Genomic DNA, 24,517 nt, shown 5'->3' on the forward strand with positions numbered 1-24,517 from the left:
TATGATGATGCCATGGCACTACCCAGGGTAACAGAGTGAGACTCTATCTCAAAAGACAAAAAAAAAAAAAAAATCAAATATTTTATTTGAACAATGAAAGTGTGTCACAATACCTGTCAATCAACCCTAAATTACCTATTAAAAGACTAATCAGGACCCTAAAAAATAATCAGACTCAACCTTAGCCTTCATTGCCCTACAGATCAGAATCTGAAAATAAGTTCATCCAAAATTGAAAGTAAGTGCGCTGTCAATAAATAATTATTGGGAAGTCTTCTCCAAAACATTGCCTTTTACTACTCTAAAGCTGTGATTGCTACTGCAAAGGTGCTGGCCAGTAGAGAGAATAGAAAAAGTATTGATGCTTTAGTGGAATTTGAAGCCAAACCCACCAGAGGAATGTGTCTGGCTCTGCAGTGTTCTCATAGTGGATCTTGCTACTGAGGCCCCTTACCACGGCTGGTGGTGACAGGAGCCACCTTACAGAGGGCATAGGAACAAAGAAGAGGGTTTTACTGAGGGCTTCAAAATGCTCAGCATGTGCAAACTTGGCCCCCCGGAGACAGCACAGCCCCCTCTGAAGCGAGTGTCTTATCTCCACCTTAAAGAGGTCAAGTCATTGTCCAAAGGTCAAGTCCATGATCGGAGCAGCAGGCACAAGTTTACACTCAGCCCTCACATCCGGTGAGGTTCTGCCAGACAGAAAGACAGGACCGAACCTCCCCAAAATGGTGAGATGAGCCCACGTCACCCTTCCTCACCCGATCGGTGCACACCTGTGGAAAGAGACTGGTATTCTGGGGGACAAAGCCAAATGCATTCTCCCACAGAGGCCATGGAGCCTCATAGTGACACCCAGGCCTCCACAGGCACACGGCCAGGCCAGAGGGAGGGAGCCTCGCCCTGAGAAGCTAAGGGCCACCCTGAGGCTAGAGTTCAGGAAAACGGGACGGTGGCAGAAAATTACAGGAAACTTGGGCTCAAGAAATCCTCGTGCGGTGAGACTCCCAGACAAGACAGGCTCAGGAGGCAGAAGGCAGGAGCTGAGGCCTGAGGGTCAAAGGGTACAGGACGGAGTCAGAGCAGGGCAGGAGTGGGAAAGCACTCAGAGTTATCCCAGGACGTGGTCACCGAGGGGAGATTAACCAGTGTACTGGCTGTTCCCTGTCTGCAAAAGGCACAGAGTGAGGTGAGTCAGCACTTTGTGTGACTTTAACCCCGCAGAGCCAACTCCTTACTGATAAGGCTGCACCTTCCCAAGCTCCTGCGCAGTGGAGAGATTTGGTGCCGCTCATTGAGAGTTTCACTGCCTGTTGCCAGCCTCGCATTGTTTATGGGACAGTCCCCCAAGTGTTGTATTCAAAGGAGCTAGAGGACCATGATGGCTAATTCAGTGCCAATGTGGATGCCATTTATTTTTTTAGCTAATAAAGCATTTTCTAATGTATTATTTCATTTGATCCTCACACGAATTTGGTGAAATAAATATTCTGTCTCACTTTATAGGTGAGAAAACTATAGGTGAGGTTGGGAGCTGTTACCTATTTGTCCAGCCTCTGAGCCAGTGAGAGGGGCAGAACCTGAATCCAGGTCTTCTGACCCTGTGACATTGCCCTGAAGAAAGAGATTCACAAATAAGATAGAACGACTGTGGTCCTGGCAGAGAGAAACGCACTGAAATGGAGAAGAAGGTCCATGTGACAGCCATGGAATTATTTCAGGGAGAAATGAAGACAAATAGGAATTAAGCTCTCTTTTAATTATACATTTACCAGTGATCTGTCACTGAGAAAGAGCTAATACGCAGAGTATCAATTTCCAGTAAATATAAATGCCAAATAAGGCATCTAATGAATTGCAAATGACAGTGTTTCTAAGAGTAGTTATCAATCACGAGTAAGAGCCTTCCCATTTATTAATCATATATTTCATTTCAGCAAAGAATATAATAAAATGGCTTAAAGAGAATACAGGGGTGGCGCAGATGCTGACTGGCCTGAGAAACAGAACTTTTACTTTATCCCTTTCAGACGAGAAGGGAGATGGGAAATACTTGCAAATGGGATTTTAAACTAGTTGGATCCCTGGCAAAATGTTGAGAAAACTGCAAATGCATCAACTGCAGGCCGGTTCTTGAGCCAACTAACAACAAAAAAAGTGAAAAGGAAAGACTCTTGGCCAGAAGGAAAGAGCAGTTCAGAGAAGAGAAAGAGAAACGGCCACTGCTGGGAGTCACCATGGTTATCAGGAGCACTCGTGAGCTCCAGGGCCAAACTCTCTGCAGAGGAGCCCGCCAATTCACACGGGTTCAGGTATCTTCCCTGGCCAGAGTGTATTCAAAACGAAGGTCAGAAAGGTGGGGCTGGGACGGGGACGGGGACGGGGACACATTCTCAGCCTCACCTCCTCTCCTTTATCCTGCCTGCCCATCAGAGAAGAAAAAGCCATCAGTCTCTTTGGTTAACTGAATGATTTTAATATTGTTATTAAATCTCAATAGTTTGTTCTGGATGTGGCAGTAAAGCCACCATGCAAAGGATTCAAGGCAGTGTGACTTCATCAGGGGACTGACACCTAATAGTGTCCCTCAAAGCTACCACCGAAGGCTCGCTGCAGGAAAGAGACGTCCACAGTCACAGGACTACAGCAGAGTCAGGCTGCAACAAGAGCAAAAAACCGCCTACAAACGGTTACCACAATCGCTCAATCAAATTTAGACTTTTTTCTAATTTTTAAGTTACCATATTATGTTACTCATTTATACCTGGGTACAAATGTTTGCAACAAACTCTGAAGCAAACCAAATGGCCATTTATCTCGGGGACCCTAATGATTCAACTTCCCATTCAAATAACATTGCATATTTATGAAGCCACAGTCTAATTAAACTACCTCGGTCATCAATCTGGTTTTACTAAATTTCCTTTTCACAGGCCTATTAATGGAAATACGTGCACTCCCAAACACGGCATCTAAGTATTGACTCACTGGCCCTGTGTTTTCTAGCCCAGTCCTCTTCCCGGGGCGCGGGGCCTGCCCCGCAGTACACGTCCTCTCCTGCCAGACACCTGTATTTTTCTTCCACACTGTTGCTTCTGCCCTCCTGTCTCCACCTCACCACTCCCATAATCCAAATGGCAAAAAAAAAGTGTGAATGAGCAAAAACCAGTCTTGTTATTAGCACCGTTTCCTTCTGCTTGCTCTCAAAACAGAAGCTTCATAAGGGGGGAAATAGGTCACTTATGAAATTATTAAAAGAATCCTTCATCCAAAATCATTCACTAACTGGAAGCTTCAACAGCATTACCTGGGGCACCATGACAACTCTGCCACGGCCTTGGGCCTTAATCTCTGGTGGGTTCTGAACACCAGGCCTGTCCTTTAGAAACCAGCCTCCTCTTTTGTCTCCCTGGCCCTTGAGTCCTCCACTTGCCACGGTGGAAACAGGAAGAAAAATATGAGGCTTGGTACCCACAGCTCAGTGGTTAGAGCACCGGCCACATTCCCCCGGGGCTGGCAGGTTTGAACCTGGCCTGGGCCTGCTAAACAACAATAATGACAACTACAATTAAAAAATAGCTAGGTGTTGTGGTGGGCACCTGTAGTCCCATCTACTTGGGAGGCTGAGGCAAGAGAATCGCTTAAGCCCAAGAGTTTGAGGTTGCTGTGAGCTGTGACACCACAGCACTCTACCGAGGGCGACATAATAAGACTCTGTCTCAAGAAACAAAAAAAAAAGGAAAAGAAAAGAATAATGTTCTACATAGTGAAAAAGATGCCCCTGAGCTAGAGATGCTGAACTGTCATAAAGTAACTCCCCAAACTTCCTCTGACCGACAACCAAGCAGTCTGGCAGCTAAGAAACAAGTACAGAGGACTCTCTTCCCATTTCCACCCTTCTTGTGAGGGGGCCTAAAAAAAGTTACCCTCATCTCCCTTATCTCGGCCTCACCTGCAGAACAGAATCCTGCCACTTTCCACACACCAGGCTACAAAAAGTCTCTTGCACTATAGCCTGTGATACTTCGAAAATACACAGATTGTCTCAAGTAAGAATGATTCCAAAGCCCCACCACTGAGGCAAGAAACTGTACTGCCAGGCCCCATCGTTTTCTCTTATATGTTCATCTTACACTGGCACTATAATTTTTTTTTGAAATTATCTTTTATTTTTTTTTATTTTTTTATTTTTTTATTGAATGGTAACTATGTACATTAATGCACTTCTGGGGTACAGTGTGGGGTTTTCACATGCAATCTGAAATACTTCCATCAAACTGGTCAACACAGCCTTCATGTTATTTTCTCAGTTATTGTTTTAAAACGTTCACATTCTACTCTTAGAAAGATTCACTTGTACCCCTATAAGATAAACCTCAGAAGTGATCCCTCCAAACCCCCTCCTTTCTCCCTCCGCCCTCCCTTCTCCCTCCTCCTCCCCATATTCTTAGGCTATTTGGTTATAGCTTTCATATAAAAGGTATAAATTAGTTTCATAATAGGGGTGTGTACATTGGATACTTTTTCCTCCATTCTTGTGATACTTTGCTCAGAAGAACATGCGGCACTATAATTTTTAAAAATTCAAAACTCTTATTTTGATAAATGTCTTAAATCTCCTTTTAAACAGCTAAATCATCTTAACCTTTTATACCTGGATAATAGAAACTTCTAAAAGTTGTAAAATTTTTGAAATTTTTTTGAAGAGAAATAAACCAAGAGTCAATTAGATTACATATTGACGTACGCTGCAGAATCTGGGCGAAAGCTCTCCTGTGGTCTGCACAACACGGTTCACAGTTTAGAAACATACGGATGAAACTACAGCTGTGGGAGGACCCAGGAGTGTGCAAAGACACAGGAAGCACATGCCTCACAAGCACACACCCGTGGCTTTTCACTTGGTTCTCCTTCAGTGACACCGTCTCCTCTGCACCAGGGACACACTCAGGTATGTGCTCCTTAACCCAGCCGGAGTTAGCACCTGCCCACTGAGCTCAGATCAACCTCCAGAATCACAAGGCACATCAGCTGTACACTCAGGGACCACTGAACACACTGATCTGTCCAACAACATCCTGTGATTTCATTCAACGAATTGTCACCTACGTGGTTGGGACAGCGTTGATCACAACTAGCTGGGCTTAAGGAAGTTGGCGCTCAATATCCAAACTTCCTAAAACACAGCACAATCCCACCCTGAAACCTACTTCTCTGCCTTTTAACATTTCTAAATAGAGAGGTTGTTTTTATTATTTTTCTAGTTTCCCTCCATACAGTCCCTGGAATTCCCAGCTCTTCCTTTGCATGGGAAGGTTGGCAGGAAGACCGCATCTGGAATTCTAGAAAGCCCTCACTCAAGACAGAGACAGCCAGGGCATGACAGCACTCTCCCCCCACCCTCACCCCAAAGCTGTGGCTGCCCTGGCTCGGCTTGGGTTGTGTTGTGCTGCTGTTGTTGTTGTTGTTGAATCTGAAAAGCATTGTTGTCTCCTTAGAAAGGGTGACCAGATCAAAGAGGTCCAACAGCAGTCAGAGGTCCTGAGCTCTCCACAGATCGTTCTGCGATGAAATCTCCTCACCAACGGCCTTTTGCAACTCGAAATCTCCCATCTACTGATGCTACAAAGGCCAGAAATCACAGCAGAAAGCAAATCCCTAGAGCTGGGAGTGAAGACAACCCCATCCCTGCAGAGGGAAGAAGACGCTGTCCACAGGGGGTAACGCCAGAGCACCCCAGGGCAGCACCTGGAGCCGCCTGCCATCGCCCTAGTTTTTAACCAAAGCGGCCTCCTTCTTCCCAGTTTCTTATGTCCAGGACTCACGTTGTCCCCAAGGCCTGAAGCCCACCCCTCGAGACTCTGATTTAATCAGGGTGGATGGTGTTTTAGGCACCCCAACTGATTCTGTGCAGCCACATTTGAAAGTCATTACATCTTCTCTTAACGTATCCACTGCCCTGTCTCCCAAAATAAAAACCAAACCAAAAAGAGACGCCATCTGGGAACTCCTCAGCCCTCCCTGTGTCTAAACCCCACCAGTCACCCCATCATACAACCAGCCAAATACTTTGTTGAAAGCCCGAGTGATTTGGACATTAAAACAAAGTTGAGGATGAGTGACCAGGACTGTTTCAGATGTCATACAAAAAGGAAAAAAATCAGAAAGTCTGGCCTTCCTTGCCTTAAAAGCATGCTTTCAGCCTGAGCAAGCTCACAGTCACAGAGCACTGCACAGGGCATGGGGACAGGGTCCAGCACCGTCCACACACCAGAAGCTGTGAGGTGTAACTAGCTGTGACTTCAGACAGTGAAGTAATGAGGTTTCTCTAGGCCATTCATTCAACAAGGATTTGCAGAATTTCCTAAATAAAACTGAATCATAGTGTCATGGAAAACCACACTGCAGATAACTCTAGGAAGAAAATCACAGGAAGAAACCATCAGCCCCCATCAGAAAGAGAGGGTCACTCACATAAGTTGCAGCAAAATTCCTCTTCAACAAAAGCTGTAGAAAGTCATTTCTTTAAATTAAAGTATCATCTATCCAAAATCTTACTACCTTCTATGAGCTCTGGAATGCCCAGGCAATGTAATGTTCCACTTCTATGGCTGGATAGAAAAAAGAATATTTCTTCAGATTAAGTTCTCAGGTTCTAGCGTAAAGCAGATTAGGGCTTGGATCTCTGCACTCACAGCTGAGAGGTCTGGTGCAAAAATCCAACCTGCCTCTGGAGCCCTCACCTGGAAACTTAGACAACAACGTCCACACCTCCCAGAGGTGGGAGGACTAACTGTGATGATAGGTAAACACTGAATAACTGTGACTGGCATTATTACTTATTGTCATCCTATTGAATTATCTCCACTTTACAGATGAAGTGAGGCACAGAGAAGTTAAGTACTTGCCCACAGCCACACAGCTGGGAGCGCTGGAGCCAAGACCTCGATGTGGCTCCAGACTCTCCCCTCTTTTCCTCCCTCACATTTTCAATATTCTATAATTTCTAGAATTTATAAGACAGTAAGTTGGCACAGCTCTTTGTAGCTTAAAAGAGCTTGCACTTAGGTCATCTTCTTTTCACATGACTGGTCTGGGGGACCAAAGCAGTTATTGTTTCACCTTACACTCAGGGACAGCGAGGCTCCGAGCCTGGTGCCCTGTGGAAGGACAGCAGGCTGAGGAGGAGCAAAGCTGGGATGCAAGCCCCCGTGTCCCAAATGCCCAGTGTCATATGCCAGGGAATATGTCTGTGGTCCCTACAATACACTGAACCACAGCGAAGGGGGAGAAAACTGGAGCCCATCTTCAAGGTAGGTGGGGGTCAGAACGCTGCAAAGAACATTCTCTTCTTAGGAAAATTACCAGCACCTGCCACGTCTCCCTAATGAGATGTTGTGAGACAGCAAATCACCCTGAGAGCAATACAAGGAAACAGACGGTCACAGGCTACACAGCCTGGCAGCAGTCCCCGAGGCCAGCCAACACCCAGGATTCACCTGAGAGGCTAAGATAAAGTTCACTGCATTGTATTAGGGATCAGAGTATTTTCTTTTCTTAGGGATAAAACCTTGGTGACTGAGATCACCATCACGAAGGGCAGGAAGAGCGATTTGATACATAGACCATGAGGCCCTTTGGAGGCCCCAGACTTACAAAGCATTGACCTTGACATTTCTACCCTCTTAGTGTCCATCTACCCAACATTTTTAGGTCAAAAAAACAAAGATACAATGCTGCTTCATGGGTCAGACCACATCTATGCTTACGCTTTCATATTGTACCATTATCAACAGGATGCTGAAATCACTAGGACCTCACCCATTCAGGCGAATGGAGGTTTCCCTTGGCATTTCAGGCCATGCCCGGCAGTAACGACACTGGATGTGCTGATTTCTGTGCCAAGCTAGTGGCTGGAACATTGGCTTGGACACCCACACAGCTCAGCAAGATGGTTGGCAAGGAAAGTTGGAAGAGAGGGCACTGCCTTTTATTCTTATTTCTGTTTAATGAGCAACAGAATCCCGTGCCAGCCACAGAGAGACAAGCCACTTCCCTGAGCTCACATGACGCTGGGTAGCACTGTCTTCTCCTGGACAAAAATTGAATCTGGAGGCAAGATGTGCCTTGCGAAACCATGGTGGCTTGGGCGTTTGATCAGGTCTCTGCTCTCAGACAGGCCTGTTAGTGGCAAGGAGTTGGGGGAAATTCTTTGATATCCTCCAAAGAGAGCTGGCTGGCTCTTGAACTACAATGAAAAGTTGCTCTAACTGCAGGCTGAAGCTGGTGAGTGCGGGAAGAGCAGTTTGCCTCCGGGGCCCTAGGCCACGCACCATCCTCTCAGAGTACACCCTTCAGGTGCCCAGACGGCACAACCAGCACCTCCCTGCCAACAGGCAAATGTAACAGGGAGACTGTCGGTGAAACAAGTTATTGCCATCTGATATACAAAATTTCTTAAGGCTTAGAGGACAAATTTAGAAGTCTGTCTTAAAATGCATTGAACATATGTAAACTTTTAACCCTCAAATTTAAGACATATTTTTTCTGAGTTTAGAGGGGGATAAGTTAAAGAATTTTTGCAACAATAGATATGAAGTGAGGGCATGGCACTCGTCACAGACTGCTGCTCTGATGGCTGTGGCTCAAGCAGAAGAGGCCTGTTATCCCCGTCCTTGCTCTTACCCCGCTGCATGAAAATTAGCTCTTTACATGTCTGTCATTCCCAATAGACTAGAAGTTCCTCAAGGACAGGAAACATATTTTATTTCTCTTTATATATTCAGTGCTTGGCTTGAGCTGTTTAATGTATGTTCAATAAATGTTTGTCTAACTGGACTGAATTATAGGCCCAGAAATCTAATCTGCCTTTCTGATGCTGCTACTCACCGAGTGTGCAGATCAAATACAAGAGTCCCCTCCCTCCACCTATGAGGAAGACACAAAAACATCTTTGTCCTGGCTCCAAGGCTGGGGAGTCAGCTAATGCATACGTGGCCTCTATGAACGCAACCCACAAACCTGAAATAAACCTGGTTTATAACCTTTCCACCTCATCTGCTCCTGCCCAAGGACAGAGAGTGAGGCGGGTGGCTGTGCCTGCCTTCTCCACGGTCAGTGTGCAACTCGTCAAACCCTCAAGAATCATGTTCCTCATTTAGCTGTCTGTTCAATGTCACCCCTCAGAGGGGCCTCACCCAGTCACCCTTCCCAAGGGCCCTCTCTAGCCAGTCGCCAGGCTCCATCCTCAAGTCAGCATCCTATAGTGTGTGACTCGGTGCCGGGTCTCCTCCAGAACCGGGCTTCACGTGAGTGGGGCCTTGTCTGCCTGGGTCCTACTGCCTCCCCTCACCTGAATTCAGGTGCTCAGCAAATGGCTGGACAGTGAATGGATGGGTGATAGTCACAGCGAGTATTTTTAAAGGGTCTGGTTTTATTTTCAAATACATTGAATAGAAACTGGGACAGCATTAATAAGCAACTAATTTAGTGAGGCAGGCAAATACCTCCACATCTGACAGGTATTAAGAAAAATTAAGCATAGTATTATTTTTAGATGGAAAGACTCCAACTCATGGAATGCCACCGAAGCTTGTCATGTACGTGGCCTCAGAATGTTGACAAAATATTTAGAGAACGAAGTATTTGGAGAAGAGGTAGACTCAGGATTCAGTATTCCAAGCTCATGAACCCACTTGGCATTCCTTGGTAACCACAACAGGCACATGGATATCTTTGTCTCTGTTAGTAAATCATTGTCAAAGACGCACATAGATGTCTGTCAAACGTAGATGTTCAACGTGTCATGAGCTGATTGTTTTTAGAATTTCATTCATCATGGTTTATACATACTAGGCACTCAGTAACTATTTATTAACTCAATTTGATTGATCTAATTTAAAATATAGTTCGAAAAATGTTAACTAGAATAAATGCCCCCACGGAGCAACTTTCATACATATATAAAATCTCCATGAGTTTGGAACACTTATACTCTCAAGATCAAAATTGCAAAGTAAATTAATTCCTAAAAGATTTATATGACTAAATTTTAATTCCTCGAGTGGTACCTTTTTAAATCCAATCTAAATTACCCAGTATGTTTTTAATCTAATATAATCCAATGAGCTTTAACAACCAAAGTGGTCTCCAGAAGATCCGAAACCAGCTATTCCATTTTTGTAACCTTCCATGTACAGAATGGACTGAACTAATTTTTACTGAATTTTTTTATATTTAATCAACAATAGCATTGCCAAAGAAAACCACGTTTCAGAAGTCTCTCTATCCTGGTTTATAACTTATAATCAAAAACTGGAATTTTGACTCTGACGGGCTTTAGTGTGTAATATTACACTGTCATATTTTTTATACTATAGTTAAAAGTAAGAGATAGTTTCCATTATAAAAATTTTCCCATAGTCTGGTTACCCAGTGAAAAACATTTTCCTATAAAAATGGCCTTTCCATGTTGTAGGTCAGAAATTATAGTGGGTGATATTTTCAAGAGCATCGGAAAGTTGTGACTGGCTTCCGATAACCTTCCGCAAGTCACCTAGTCACTTCAACTGGCCTCAGGTGTGTATACAGAGTAGGGTAGTATAAAAACAATGATAAACAAACAAACAAACAAACTTAAGGGTTGAAACTCGGCCCACTTCCAACCAGCTGGACTATATGAATTGATTTCAGCCACAGCCTGTTCTAAGCAGGAGGAAGAAATGGGAATGGGCATCGGTGTGAGGTCCAGACCAAGCCAGGAATCCCGGAGGGTCACAGCTATCTCACAGTGGATCTTCTAAAGACACACCTTAGCCCCTGATCCTGTGGGGGGTAAAGATGCTTGGAAATCTGATCTGTCCTGACAGGGTGAAGCAACCCTCTGTGACCTTCCCAGAGCCCCGCTGGACCCGCCTCTCAGAGGCCAGCCTGCTTCACCCTGCACGATGAACTCCCTTTAACTGCAAACTCACTTTCATTTTCCCCTAAGTTATGGTTTAGGAACTTCTCTGTCTGTTCTGAGAAGTGGTAACTTTCCAAATATCATCCATAGGAGATTGGGTCGATAAAATACGTTACATACAAACCGTGGGAGATCTGCTTCCTTTATGAGGAATGGGTTAGACTGATACACAAACAAGAGAAAAAGTTTCAGGTATGTTTTTAAGTTTAAAAAGAGAAAACATGAGTTGCTGTAAAAATGTCATAAATCTGTATGTGTATATGGGCTAATAATATACACATGGAGAAAGAAATCTGTAGGGCTTCACACAACAAGATGAGCAGTGGTCATCTGCCAGTAGAATGGATCCAAAAGAAAGAAAAAGAAAAGAAAAGAACTTTTTTTTTTTTTGTCGCAGTTTGGCCAAAGCTGGGTACCCACCACCCTCAGTACATGGGGCCAGTGCCCTACTCACTGCGCCACAGATGCCGCCCAAAAGAAAAGAACTTTAATTTTACACATGACACAGTCTTATAGTTTTTAAATTATTTATGGTGTACAAATTTGCAATCAGAAAAAAAAAATGTTTCTAACGTAATGAAAAAAGATTGATACGTACTTTAAAATGTTGTGTAGTTAACAAACAAGGGGAAATCAAGTCTGAACACATGAGTGACCCCCCACAGACTTGAGGACTGGAATTTAGAAGTCTGTGAACCACCAAAATTGCACGAAAATGTTTATGTATATGTGCATTTTCTGGAATGAGGCCCTATACCTTCCATCAGATTCTCAGAGGGGTCTGGGACCCAGGAGGAGGTCACGGCATGACCCTCACAGAAACCCAGATGGCCGTCCCATCTCTGCGTGCATTTTCATTATCGTTTTATCACAAAACATTTTATGACTGCTTAATCTCCTAGTTCTGGCCAAAAGCAGAGTCTACACAAAGCATAAAAGCTGTGGTTTCTAGTCTCTACCCTCATTTGACTTAACCATAGCCCTGTGAGCACAAGAACTCACACCTGGCTGATGCCGGTAAGAGAAAACTCACAGGCACCAGAACACTACAGTTGTTCAGGGCTTGAGGACAGTCATCCAAGGTACAAACAGTCCTATTTCCTCCACAGAGATAAGATATTTGTGCAATAAAGGATTGAGGGTAGAGGAGCGGGAAGGGGGAGAGAGGAAGAAATCATGTTCCCATTTGAATTAAGGGGACAGAGCTGGGTGAGTTGGGTTAATTTAATCACCAAGATTCCATACATCCTCTGTCAACCTTAAATTGAAAGAATCATTAATTTCAAATGTGTATTGAAACATACAGCAAAATTCTTGATGCTATGTTCTATATTAATATTGCCTAAATTGAGGTTAGGATTATGTAAAAACTTGGTCTCTGACGATTGTTTAAGCTAAATATTCCCGAATTCCTAGGAATTACTCAACTGCACAAAATATTTTGCCGTCTCCACCTTGACTCTGCTGACATTCTCCAGAGCCAGGTCCCGTGCACTCTAAGATCAAGTGCAGATCAATAACAATTTATGATGGAAGTGAGGAGCTATGGGTTATACCTGCACCGGCAAACAAGGACCATGATTGGTGAAAATTAGAAATAAGACTCTACTTTCCAAATATGCTTTCCAGGTGGTTTATCACTGTCAAAATAGGCCAGTTGTGGATTTAGCATGCAATTAAAGTGTCAGATATCCCAGGGTTCCAGTGCTGACATTACTTAACTGTGCAGGTTTTACAGGCGAAGAAATTGAAGGGGTTCGCATAATCCACCAAAGCCCATCGCTGACCACCGTCACCTAATCCTGCCGTGTGCGGAGCGCAGTGCTACACAGAACAGAAGTGGGCTCTGCAGGAGCTCTACAGTTCAGCTGGAAAAGTAAGAGATGTACCATGAAGACAAGGCCTTTACGCTAAAGTGCCCAAATCACAGTAAGTAAAGATAATTCCATACTATTGGAATGAGATTACATAAAGAAATCACATCTCCAGGAGCGACCAGGTGTGATCATGAAGGGAGGGTTTAAATGAAATCATAAAGGAGTTAGATTTTGATGGTCAAAGTAGAGTATGAGCAGATTTACAGATGATGGCAACTTTATGGCCAAAAATTGGGCGGTGGAAACACAGGGATAATCTGGCAAGAGAGCAGGAGGAGCAGAATGAGTGACATGTCAGGTCAAATGGACCAGAAAAGCCTGGAAGGAAATGGAATAAGAATGGAAACGTGCCATGCTCTTCTATTAATATACGGGTCACTATGAAAGTTCGGGGGTACACAAAAATAAGGAAGGGTAAAATTCCTGTGGATGGAAAAAAATGAAGCCTTCCCAGCAACGCTAAGCCAAGCAAGTTGAAGCCTGTGTGGGTGAATCAGAAAGGACACTGTCAGCTGTGTTTCTGGGAAGTGAAATAATGAACCATCACACAGTCTGTCTCAAAATTTTCATAGTGACCCACACACCTGAGGCTCACTACATGTGTTAGTCAATCAAATCCTCATGTAAGGCTAAGTGGCTTCTCCAGCTAGTAAGTGATGGAGTCAGGATTCAGACCCAGACGAATCTAACTAACTCAGAACCTGGTCTCAGAGGCACCACATTCTTCTGGCTGAATAATGAGAGGCCATCAACAGCCAGGCTAAGGAATGTGGGCTCTAGCGCAGGTGTATAATGGGGAGCCCAAGTATCTGGTAACTTCCTGATAATGTTTATGAGCGTGGTTCGTCACACTCAGAATCCTCCTCCACCGGGACTGCCCATCTGATGATTTTCCCAGCAACGTTAATGACATGACAGGCACTCAGGGGCAAGCCCTTTGCCTGTAGTACTGATTTAGGGGCTACAAATAGCTTAGTCCAGTCTTTCTTTTTTTTTTTAATTGAATGGTAACTATGTACATTAATGCACTTCTGGGGTACAGTGTGGGGTTTTCACACACAATCCGAAACACTTCCATCAAACTGGTTAACATAGCCTTCATGTCATTTTCTTAGTTATTATTTTAAAACCTTCACATTCTACTCTTAGAAAGATGCACTTGTACCCTTGTAAGATAAACCTCAGAAGTGATCCTTCCAATCCCCCTCACTCCACCCATTCCCCCTTCCCCTCTCCCTCCACCCTCCCTGTATTCTTAGGCTGTTATTAGGTTATAACTTTCATATAAAAGGTACACCATGGAATACTATGCAGCCATAAAGAAAGATGGAGACTTTACGTCCTTCATGTTCACATGGATGGAGCTGGAAAATGTTCTTCTTAGCAAAGTATCACAAGAATGGAAGAAAAAGTATCCAATGTACACACCCCTATTATGAAACTAATTTATACCTTTTATATGAAAGTCCAGTCTTTATTAGAAGAGTCTGCTGTCTTCATGTTCCATCACCACACTCAGCCCTTTTAATCCTCAAGACTTAATGTTATCTGTTATTTGCTAGAAAGTTGCACCTTTGCTAGAAATACCACTCATGATAAAAAACAGAGCAAGGTATATCTATTTTCAAATGTTTCCTGAACACATATAACCTTGCTGCAAGAAAAACCACTCTCATCAAAGAATATGTTCATACCTTAATCTCTCCATCTTAGGATCAGGTTTTAAAAATCATTTGGGCTCCTCAGCTACAGATGTGTAGCACATTATCTCTGGACCCTCGTAGGAGGACAGGAGAAGGCTCTTCCTCTGAATACACAGTAGCCAAATGACTTCTCCCACTGTGGAGATGAACATCTCCTAAGGATTTACTGTCCAACTCCTAGTCCACAAATCAAAGACTTGGGATGAGTGAGAAATAGGAAAGAAGGGTGGCCAGTGGCTACAAAGAGGGTGATGGACAGTAAGTTTCTGTTTATTTTCTGAAGCCAATTAATGATGCAACAGCCTGAAGGGAAAGACAGACACAACATGGCCATAAAAAACTATTCTTCCAGATAAATGGCCAGATATCAGATTCTGTAATAAGTACTTCCACCTATCAAAACACACACATTAGCTTGGGGGTGGGAAGAAAGATACAGATCTTAAAAACATAGGGTAATAATCAGGAACCCTGGTAGGTATCATTATAAAATGCTGGAACTTTGAAGAATCCTTGGCAATCAATCAGCACAGACATGGCAAGCCAGGATCCACAAGCTACATACTGCACTCAGAGGTGTTTGGTTGGGTCTACGGAATTTTTTAAGTGAATCAACATTTCGAAATAGAGAAAATTTAAATAAAAATCTCTTAAAAACTGGAAGACCTGGTAGCACTGAAGCCCTGTGCCCCATGGCAACAGTGAGCCAGAGCTAAGCAGTAGATGCCACCTGGTTTCAGCCGCTAGTTTGCCACAGTCCCCACCACTCCCTCTTGCTCTGGATACAAAGGCTGGGTGCCAACAAATTAAATAAAAATAGCATGTATAGTCACCTCCTTTCACTCATTTATTGTACCTGCAAACTCTACAGGCATTTAAGTTTACAGGCTCTGCTCTCATCTAAACCCCCCCATTTAGACAGAAGAGACTCAGCCACTGTAGTAAAGTGATCACAAACTCATTCCATTAGAAGGTGAATTTTCATATAGGAGGGGTCATGCTCTAATGACAACCAGAGAGTATGAAAAACCAAATTTAGGCTCTGTGGCTATACAATGTCAAAATCAATAGAGAAAAGTCTAAGTCTCATTTTATTCACGCATTGCTCCTCCCTCAAAAGAGGACAAAGAATATTCTCAAATTTTCAGAATAAATGTGCCTCCTGGTTGGCCTTGGCATAGACAGTTTTGATGTGCCCAAATTTTAGATATAAACTTCCCTTCATCCTGGGGGCATAATTTATTGAGAAGACATACCAAATGCTTATTATAGATATGCAAATATCTCTAAAAATCAGATAGGATAAAAACACACAATGGGGGTGTAGTAGGGGGAGGATGTTTCCTTGTCAGAAAATTTAACCGGTAAATCAGAGGGAAGTGAAATGAGGAAGATTTATTGAGTGACTGCAAATGACTAGGTACTTTGCACCTTTACCCAAGTTACCTTCACAGCAGCCCAAGGAGGGCAGTATTATCACTCCCACTTCACAAGTAAAGATGCTGGGGCTCAGAGGAACCCTGAGCTCAGAGGAACCCTGAGCTCAGAGGAACCCATGCAGTAACTGGAGGATGCCCTGACTGTTCAATCAGGGATCAGACTCAGATTCAAACACTGACACACATGTTTACAACATTTATAAGTGGCCTGCTCATGCACAGGGCCTGGCACACAGAAAGCTTTGCTGATACATGTTGTGGAAGCCGACCCATCACCAAAGCCCACCAACTCACATACAAAGACTTCCATAAATACCATCATTTGAACAACGAATGATACAAAATTATAACAATTCCTTTAGGCATGTTATCAAGCAAAGTTAAGGAAAATTTGGTTCTTCAGGGAATAAAATCTCTTTTCTAAATAAATTTATCCTGTAGAAAAGTTAGTAGTCAAGGCCTTGGCTGAACATACAAGCCAAAAGCATGTTTGTTAATGAATAAGAACAGTAACTAAAATCAAAATAAGTAATTCAAGAATGAGCACTTTTGAAGAGTCAGGAATTTGATTAAAAATTCACTTGCTTTTTTTCTATAATGAAACAGTTCTTTAACCACAAAACAGCTTTTATAATAATGCAGAAGAGTTTGGTTCCAAGCAAAACATTCTCCCATTTTAATCATGGCTATTATTTTTGAAAATGAAATGACTGAGGTCATTGTAATCTATTTTAGGCTTTGCATGGGTTGATGGTATTTTTGTCTTGGCTTTGAGCTCTCCATGTTACCAGCTAAATGTTATGGGTTTTGTGACGTGCCCTTTCAAATCCTATTCTTTTTAATAATGTACTTTATACACACAAATTAGAGTAAATTCCACTTTCTTTCCTAACAACTCCAGATGGAGCCCACACTTTCAAGAGGACCAGAACTTGCCTTTTTAAAAAGTCTTTTAATTAAGTCTTAGAACAACTATGCTCCTATATGCATACAGCACTATAGAGATGCTGAAGTGCTGAAAAATTAGTAAAACCATAGGATTCATGCAGTTCTTTTCACCAAGTGGAAATATAAGGATAATATCTGTATATCTTCTCTTTCCAATTTACAAATACAGACACAGGTACGGGAAAAAATGCCTATAAACAAAACCATCTGGGCAGAGTTCTGGACCTAAGGATTCTACCAGATAGGGCAGGTCTGCTGTACACATATCCATTTAACACACATCAGGGAAGCTCTCTGTCCCTTGTTGAATGCAACAGACAAAATTAGCAAATATCCAAAGGCACTAAATTTACATAGTTGAGCCTCCCTTTAGATGTGATTAATATTTTACTGGTTTTCTGAACTTAACTTGGTTTTGTTATTACAATTCAGTATCAGGTAACACAGAATAGCCCAAGATTCCTCTAAAACAGCTTCTTCCCAGCTGCACATCAGAGAAAGACTTCACAGAACATACATATTGTGGATAACTGGCTATTAAAATGCCTTAAAGCTCTGTTTGTTTGTTTATTTTTTTAAATCAACTTGCAAGGTCAATGTAATAAGATGCTGTAGCTTTTATAAAAGAGGTGAAATAATTTTAAACACAGACACACAATGAGTTTATTTATTTAGAAACTTGTTAAATAGAGTCTGGGAATTCAAATATTCAATGTTGACATTGTACAGAACTGGCAAGGAGCCAGAACCCAGTCTCAGAGGGACCTATTGGACAGGAATCCAGGCCTTTCTCTCCTCCCACTTGAGCTAAATAGGTAGAAGCCATTAGTTATACCCACAGCAATATCTGAACCCCACTCAAATAAGCTGTTCCAGCCAGGGCACTTCAAAGGAGGGTAAATGTGTTTAGCTTTTCAATGCTGAACTAGAGCAATATGTCACACTTTTGAAAGAGTTTTGTAAACAGTTTCTTCCCTGTGTAGAAACATCTCTAAAGTTTCTTGTATGGCATGTAGGCAAAGGTGATTAACAAGGATTATACTTCTTTCATTTACTAGGGGGTCAGGGAGAACGACACTAATTTGAGTGCAAACTAGGAATCTGGAGGGGGCGCACACGCTCCTTCCTTCCCCGCTCCCTCTCTTGTTTCTGCGGGATTCGTCTGTCCCTTCTTCAGCCTCTGCCTCACACTCGTTCTCACTATACAGCCAATTTCCTTGAGAATTCCCTGGTACGTTGGGAAGGCCAGAAAAGTAGGAAGGGGGGAATCTAATTTTAGAAAGAGGATCCCAGCTAATGGTGTGGGGAAGCAGGGAGGAACTCATGATTCATCCTGGGCCGCCCAGGAGAAAAGAAAAGCAGACCCCACAAACCATTTTAGAAACTGCTTAGACAGCGGCTTCCAGCGGAGGAAGGGTTAACCACCATCCCAGAAAAATGTGCCAGGCACCATCAGAGTGTGACTGTCCCCTCCAGCCCCAACCCTGCCCCCCAACCCTGCCCCGTCCCTCTCTGCCCTGTCCCAGGAGGCTGTGAAGGGGCCCAGGCAGCCGGACAGAGGGAAGAGTCTGTGGCTGCCCTCCAGACCGCCGGACGCGTGAGTGTGAGCCTGTGTTCACACTGCCACTGCGAACCAGCTCTGAGGGACCTTGGGAGTCGGGCAGAGGAGAGTTCTGGCCAAAGCTGGCAGCTCAAGCTGGGCAGCCCCAGGAGGAGCAAGGCAAGGGGGACGCCCTGGGCGGGCAAGGCCTCCATCCACCCCGAGTCCCTTCTGCAGTTATTTCCTCTGCTCCAGGCAGTTTGGGGGTGAACGGTGGGCGAGTGCGCTCAGCTTTGGAGAACAGGACTCTGCCAAGCACTGGGGGAAGCCCCGGTGGCCAGAGGTGACAAAGTTTCTCCGTCTCACCTCCCGCTTCCTGCGGAGGCAACGTGCAGGAGCCCGAGGAGACGCAGCCCGGCAGCTGGACCCGGCCACAGCAGCGCTCTCCTGCCCCCCTCGCCCCAGGAGGACAGAGCTAGGCGTCCCCAGCTCCGGCCTCCCTGCCCCAGGTCACTACTGCAGCCTCCAATAACCTGGCCCCAATTTACAAAAACAAATAAACCTCAAAACGGTAAGATGTTTAGCGATAATCTTACAAACTCATTACCTTCAACTTCAAGAAAAAAAGAAAAAGATAGAAAAATCTCTAGTAACGATGTGCTTGTTAATTTCCATTCCAAAAGCTCCTACAGGTTGAATGTCAGGCAGTGGAGGAGGCCCGGGCTCCCTGCAAGGCCTTGGCTGGAAAGCCTGGGAGCGGGGCTGCTGGCAGGAGACAGACACACACGCGCACACACATCCACATATGCACACACATGCACATACACGTATACACACATCCACACATGAACACACATGCACGCACACGTACACATACATATCCACACATGCACAGGCGCATGCACACACGAACACAGGTCGCCCAGCCCTGCAACTCTGCAGCCCTCCAAAGCAGCCCGGGGAAGACGGCTTGCTGTCCAACCTCGTTGCCTCCACAGCTAATGAACTGTTTTCTTCCACAGTGTCGGGGATGAGGGGAATGAAAAGCGTAATTAACCTTCCCCTAAACACAGATTTTTTTTTTTTTTTTGGCTAAACACATTGAAATACTGCAGGAAGACTGCACTCCGAGTGCCAAACGCAATAAAGCAGCCCTAAGCCGGGTAATGGTCAAGTATTGGCAAATAAACCGCCTTCCTAGAAGGGGCCTCGGCCTCCGTAGGGAGGTTTTTCCTCCTCAAAAGCAGCCTGAAATGAGCAAATAAACGTATGTTTTTAAACAAAGTTCTGTTTCAATGTAGATTTCTTAAGGAAGAAAGAAACCCCAAGTAGGTGGACATACAGAGAGGGAATGCCTGGACCTGGGCGAGCGTGTTTTTCCTTCTGTCTTGGGCTTTGGGCGCCAAGGTGAGTCCTCCGAGCAGGGGGAGGGGTGGCGTCTACCATTCCTGCGGCGGAGCCCGTTCGTGAACTGGGACCCAGGGTAGGAGTTAACAAGTGCCCCCTCCGCGCAGACTCACTAATCGCATTGCCGTCTGCGCCTTTACGAGGCTTCTGGGGGGCCGGTAGCTAAGGGGGTTACTCGGACGCAACTGGTTCTTTGCGGTGATTGAACTCCTGCGGGTTGTCACTTTGGGGAAGTGGAGTGGGGGGTTCTTCGGTGTTCCGGGCTCTGGACGTGCTAGGCAGGCCCAGCCTCCTTTCCTTCCCAGCCGTAAGGAGAGCTGCAAGTGGCATTTCTGGCCTGGCCCAAGTGCTATCCTAGATGCCCAAGAAAATGACTGGGAAGTCTCTTGGCGCTGCCAGGACCGCTTTGGCTTTTAATGTTTTTTTTCTTAATGGAAATAAAATTCAGGGGCATTAAATAATACAAATGTCAACCTTCTTGCTTTCCCTTCATTTTTTTAAATTTTTAAATGTTCCCCCATACGATTTACAACGAATTTATAGGTTTCAACTGTTAAAGACAAGCCCTACAAGTTGGGGACTGGCTTGTACGTTGATCCCGCGTGTAACTGCAGGGGACATTTTCAGGGTCTGTGGCCTCTGGTATCAGTCCATGGGCTCCTGTATCGTAGCCAAGCCCAATTCAGGACTTACGGCCACCAAAGAAATTTTTTAAAGAGAATAACAAGCAATGGAGAAAACAACTCTTGCTGTGTGTTTGTTTCCCTTGTATACGTTTGGTTTTGCCTCGATAAAGGTAGATTTTTTTTTAAGTATGGTAGTTACAATGCCTCTTTCTAACCCAGAAAGAGAATCTGGTGCCAGCGGAGCAGCGAAGTTTTCGTTGGATGATTGCACTACAGGGGTCCCCAACCATCTCCGCCACGAGCAACTGGGAGAGGGGGAGGAAATCCCGCTTTAGAATACAAAAATTTGTAGTTTTCATATGATTTCCTTTATTACCCAGATTGTCACTGAAGACCTGCACAAAGCAGTGCTTCTGTCCGAGAAAGGCAGCTGCGGCAGCAACAGCTGGAGCCATGCAAGCGGAGGCCTGAGGTTTAGCGAGAACAGTTTGGAAGAGTTCGGCTCTGGCTGTCAGAAAGCGCGGCGGCACCCTTAGAGACGCGGAAGACAAATAAACGTGTAGAAGGACAAGTATCTTCAAATCGGAAATGAGGCTCAGTTTCTGGTTGTAACGTGGACCGTGCGTGCGGGAAGATTTTAATGCAGCAGCGTGCAGCTTGATAGACAATTAAAATAGCTTAAAAAGTTGACCAAGAATATGCGAAAGGTTTTATGTTCTGCTTTCACTTCGGAGGACACCAGCAGAGAGGCGCGGCGCGAAGACTCGGGCTTTCGTTTCACGGTTTGGGCACGGTGGAGATAGGCGACCTCCACTCCCACCTCCGCCAACCACACACGCACGCACGCGCGCGCGCGCACACACACGTCTAGCCTTCAGTCGCAACTGAAACCCTCATGCCGCCAAGTACATTTATTCCCCCTTCAAATGAAAATAAAGACATCAGGCTCATTTAAGGGCAAACAAGGAAAACAGCTCTACTGGCGCCCTTTGACACTCTCGCGGCGAAGTGAAATGAAGGACATGCAAAAGAGAAGCAGATGGGCTGACGACCCAAAGAGCCCGATATCTGGGCTAATCTGAGACCGAGGCGAAAAGAACCGCGCGGGGCACTGTGGAAGGTGCTTGGTGAGGACTGAACGCAGAGCTGCCCAGGCGCCAGGGTTGACAGCATCTCGCCGGCCCGAGCGCGGACTTCCACCCCTCAGAGCCCAGCCTGACCCGGAGCCGCGGCTTTCTGCGGCCGGCTGGCAGGCGCGGAGCACCTACCGAGCTTGGTTTGCGAGGGGCGGGAGGCAGGAGACTGGGGGTGTCACTGGGGAGACGTCTCCCAGCAAAACTCATTACTCTGGTCCACAAACAAAACAGTTCCCAGGTCCTGCTGCAGCCAGTACGTTGTGGGGAGAGAGCGGCGGCCTGTCCTCTCCCAGGCAGCTCCGGCCTCGCGCCCCGGGCCGCTCCCGATTCGGCTACCAGAGTCCCGGACACTCAGGGTGGGAAGCACCGGGGACAAACCGGCCCTGACGCCCACATCCCGGGCCTAGCACCACGTCCTGTCGGCAGGGTCTGCTAGGCCGGCAAAGCTTCTGCTGAAGTCAGGAAAGGGGTCCTGCGTGCCGAAGGCCGCGGCGCGTCGGGCGGCAGGGGGCGCCGGGGAGGACATTTGGCCCCGGATCCTGCTGCACTCGAAGGAGAGGCGGCTGCGCCCTCTCGGCCGCCCGGCGTCGGGCAGCTCGCCCCCTGGGGGTCGCCGGGCGCCCCGCCAGCCAGGCTTTCGCGGGTCGCAGCGCGCCCTCTGCCTCCGTCTCCAAGCCTGTCGCGCTGGCGGCGCGCCCTCCACCCCGCGCCCCACGCGCTCGCGGGGCCTCTTCTCCCCACCTGCCCACTGCCCCGCGGAGTCCTCTCTCCGCTCTGCCGCCAGCCTCCGCCCCCGCCCACAACTGGTCTCCCCGAGCCCCGCCGCAACGCGCGCCTGGGAGCGTGGCCGAGCGCACAGCGCCCACTACCGCGGCCGGCCCGCCGCCCCCGCCCGCCAACTCCGGCGGCCGCCACGCAACTTTTCCCAACTCTGCCGCCGCGGCTCCCTCCGAGCCAGCTCACTGTCCCAAACCCCAGAAACAGACCGAGGTTCCCGAGTGCTCCCGTCCCTGCCCGCCCCCCCGCCGCCCTCCCCTCCTCCCACACTCGGGACTAGCTGGTTGGCCAGAGGCGGCTCTCCCCCGCCGGGGGGAAGGGAGGGGAGGGGGAGACTCTGCTCTCCGCTCCCCCCTCACCGCCCCTCCGCTCTCGCGCGCTCTCCGCCCTCCCACCCTGGTCTTTGCCGCCCCCACCCCACCCCCACCCCGGGATGGCCACAGCTGGTCGGCGCGCGGGGCTGAGGGCCGCCCCGGCTCCACCAGCGCCCAACCCGGGACTCGAGCGAGAGCGCGGGCGGCCGGCGCGGAGGCCGAGCCGGCAGGTTGTCGGGGCTGCGCGGCGCCTGCCCTCCGCCCCGGCTCGGCGCGAGAGGCCGCCCGCGCTCCCTCCCGGCGCGCTGGGGACAGAGATGCAAGATGGCAGAGGAGGGAAAGCCAATAGAAAAGGGATATTGCACCTACTTGTGGCCAGTTTCCTTGCCCTGCCTTTGGATCTCATGCTGTGCCCAGTCCTGCAGCCGCTGCTGTGTGGTTGGGTTTTTTTTTTTCTTGGATCTTTTCCTTCTTTTGCTCTCCCTCTCCCTCCCTCTCTTCTCTCTCTCTCTCTCTCCCTCTCTCTCCCTCTCTCTCTCTCTCTCTCTCTCACACACACACACACACACAACTTCCACACTCTCACTCTGTCTTTCCCTCTTCCACGCTCCCTCCCTCCCTCTCTCCCTTTCTCTCAATCCACACTCGCTATCTCTCCAGCATTGTCAGTTTGGACACCTTCGCACATGCGCGCTAGACGCCCCTCCAACATCTCAGCGCCGCCAAAAAAAGTTTGGAGCGATTTATCACTTTGATTTGGAGATCTTGTCAGATGGCAATCGCCGAGGAGGCGGAGAAAGGGAGCCGCGGGGAGGGCGGCGGGGGGCGGGGAGCGGGCGCGGGGAGCGGAGGGGAGCGGACACCTCGCCCAAAAGAAAGGGGAAAAAAAGGAATGAAAAGGCTTGGGCAGAGGATTGATTGATTCCGTGTGGGAATCACCAATGAGCTTGTATCATAATTATTATTGTTGTTTTCCCCACTATAAATTGCAGACATTTTCCTATACTATCCATGGGGAAAGTGAGGAGTTGATGGGGGGAGGACTTTTTCAAAAATCTTTTCCCTACTAAAGAACCAGAAGAAGGACTGGACCCTCGGCGAATGATCCAGGAGAAAGTGAGAATCATCCTGAACTTGGGAACTCTGCCGCCGCTTCCAGCGCTACTGAAGCTATTGCCGCTTCCGCTTTCAGAGTTGGAAGCTGAATAAATAACTGGGTCCCACCCCCCCCCCACCCCCCAGATTTTAGATGCAGTGCCAGTGCTTGCTGCCACCCTGGGAACATTTCAGTGTTTTTTTCCCACCTCCCTTGATTCCCAGGTCCGGGCCGGCATTTGACATCCAAAACCTCCAGGTTTCCCTGAGGTCGGCTGTCACCTTCCGGCCTCCCCCACCACTGCCCGTCGCCTCCCGCCGCAGCTCAGCCTGCCTGCCATTTTCATTCGCCCGCTTAAACCCTCAACCTCTGGGGTCACAAGAAGGAGGAGTATGGGGGAAATTCCATACACACGCTCCCTTCAAAACACACGCAGTTGAAATTTGCTTTAATTACAGGATTTACCAATGAAGTGGCGTGCAGAAGTGGGAGCTCCTACAGGGGCTGGCTGTGTTCAAGGTATGAATCAATCTCAACCACGTATAGATTTTCTCTTGGTACAACCTTCTTGCATTAAACAGTTTTGTTCAATACCTTCCGCGTGCTATTTATGTCCCCATTAATATCTGTTGCAAATCCTGCCAGACACCATAAAAGAAAATTACAATCTTTTCAGTCTCTGTACCACAAC

At 46.6% G+C, this 24,517-nt stretch overlaps 1 protein-coding gene across 2 annotated transcripts in view; it reads right to left on the reverse strand.

The window, feature by feature from the left end:
• Positions 1 to 23,511, reverse strand: part of MECOM (MDS1 and EVI1 complex locus) — a 567,302-nt gene extending 543,791 nt beyond the window's left edge. For both annotated transcript variants that reach the window (XM_003794650.3, XM_003794647.3), the window contains exon 1: positions 23,100 to 23,511. Coding sequence is in view for 1 of the 2 variants with exons in the window: in XM_003794647.3 (XP_003794695.1) it covers positions 23,100 to 23,136 (37 nt within the window). In the remaining variant the exon portion in view is untranslated. The remainder of the gene's footprint in view (positions 1 to 23,099) is intronic.
• Between the last annotated feature and the right edge of the window lie 1,006 nt (positions 23,512 to 24,517).

Source organism: Otolemur garnettii, unplaced genomic scaffold, assembly GCF_000181295.1.
Source record: "Otolemur garnettii isolate 467f Iridium unplaced genomic scaffold, OtoGar3 scaffold00084, whole genome shotgun sequence".
NCBI lineage: Eukaryota > Metazoa > Chordata > Mammalia > Primates > Galagidae > Otolemur > Otolemur garnettii.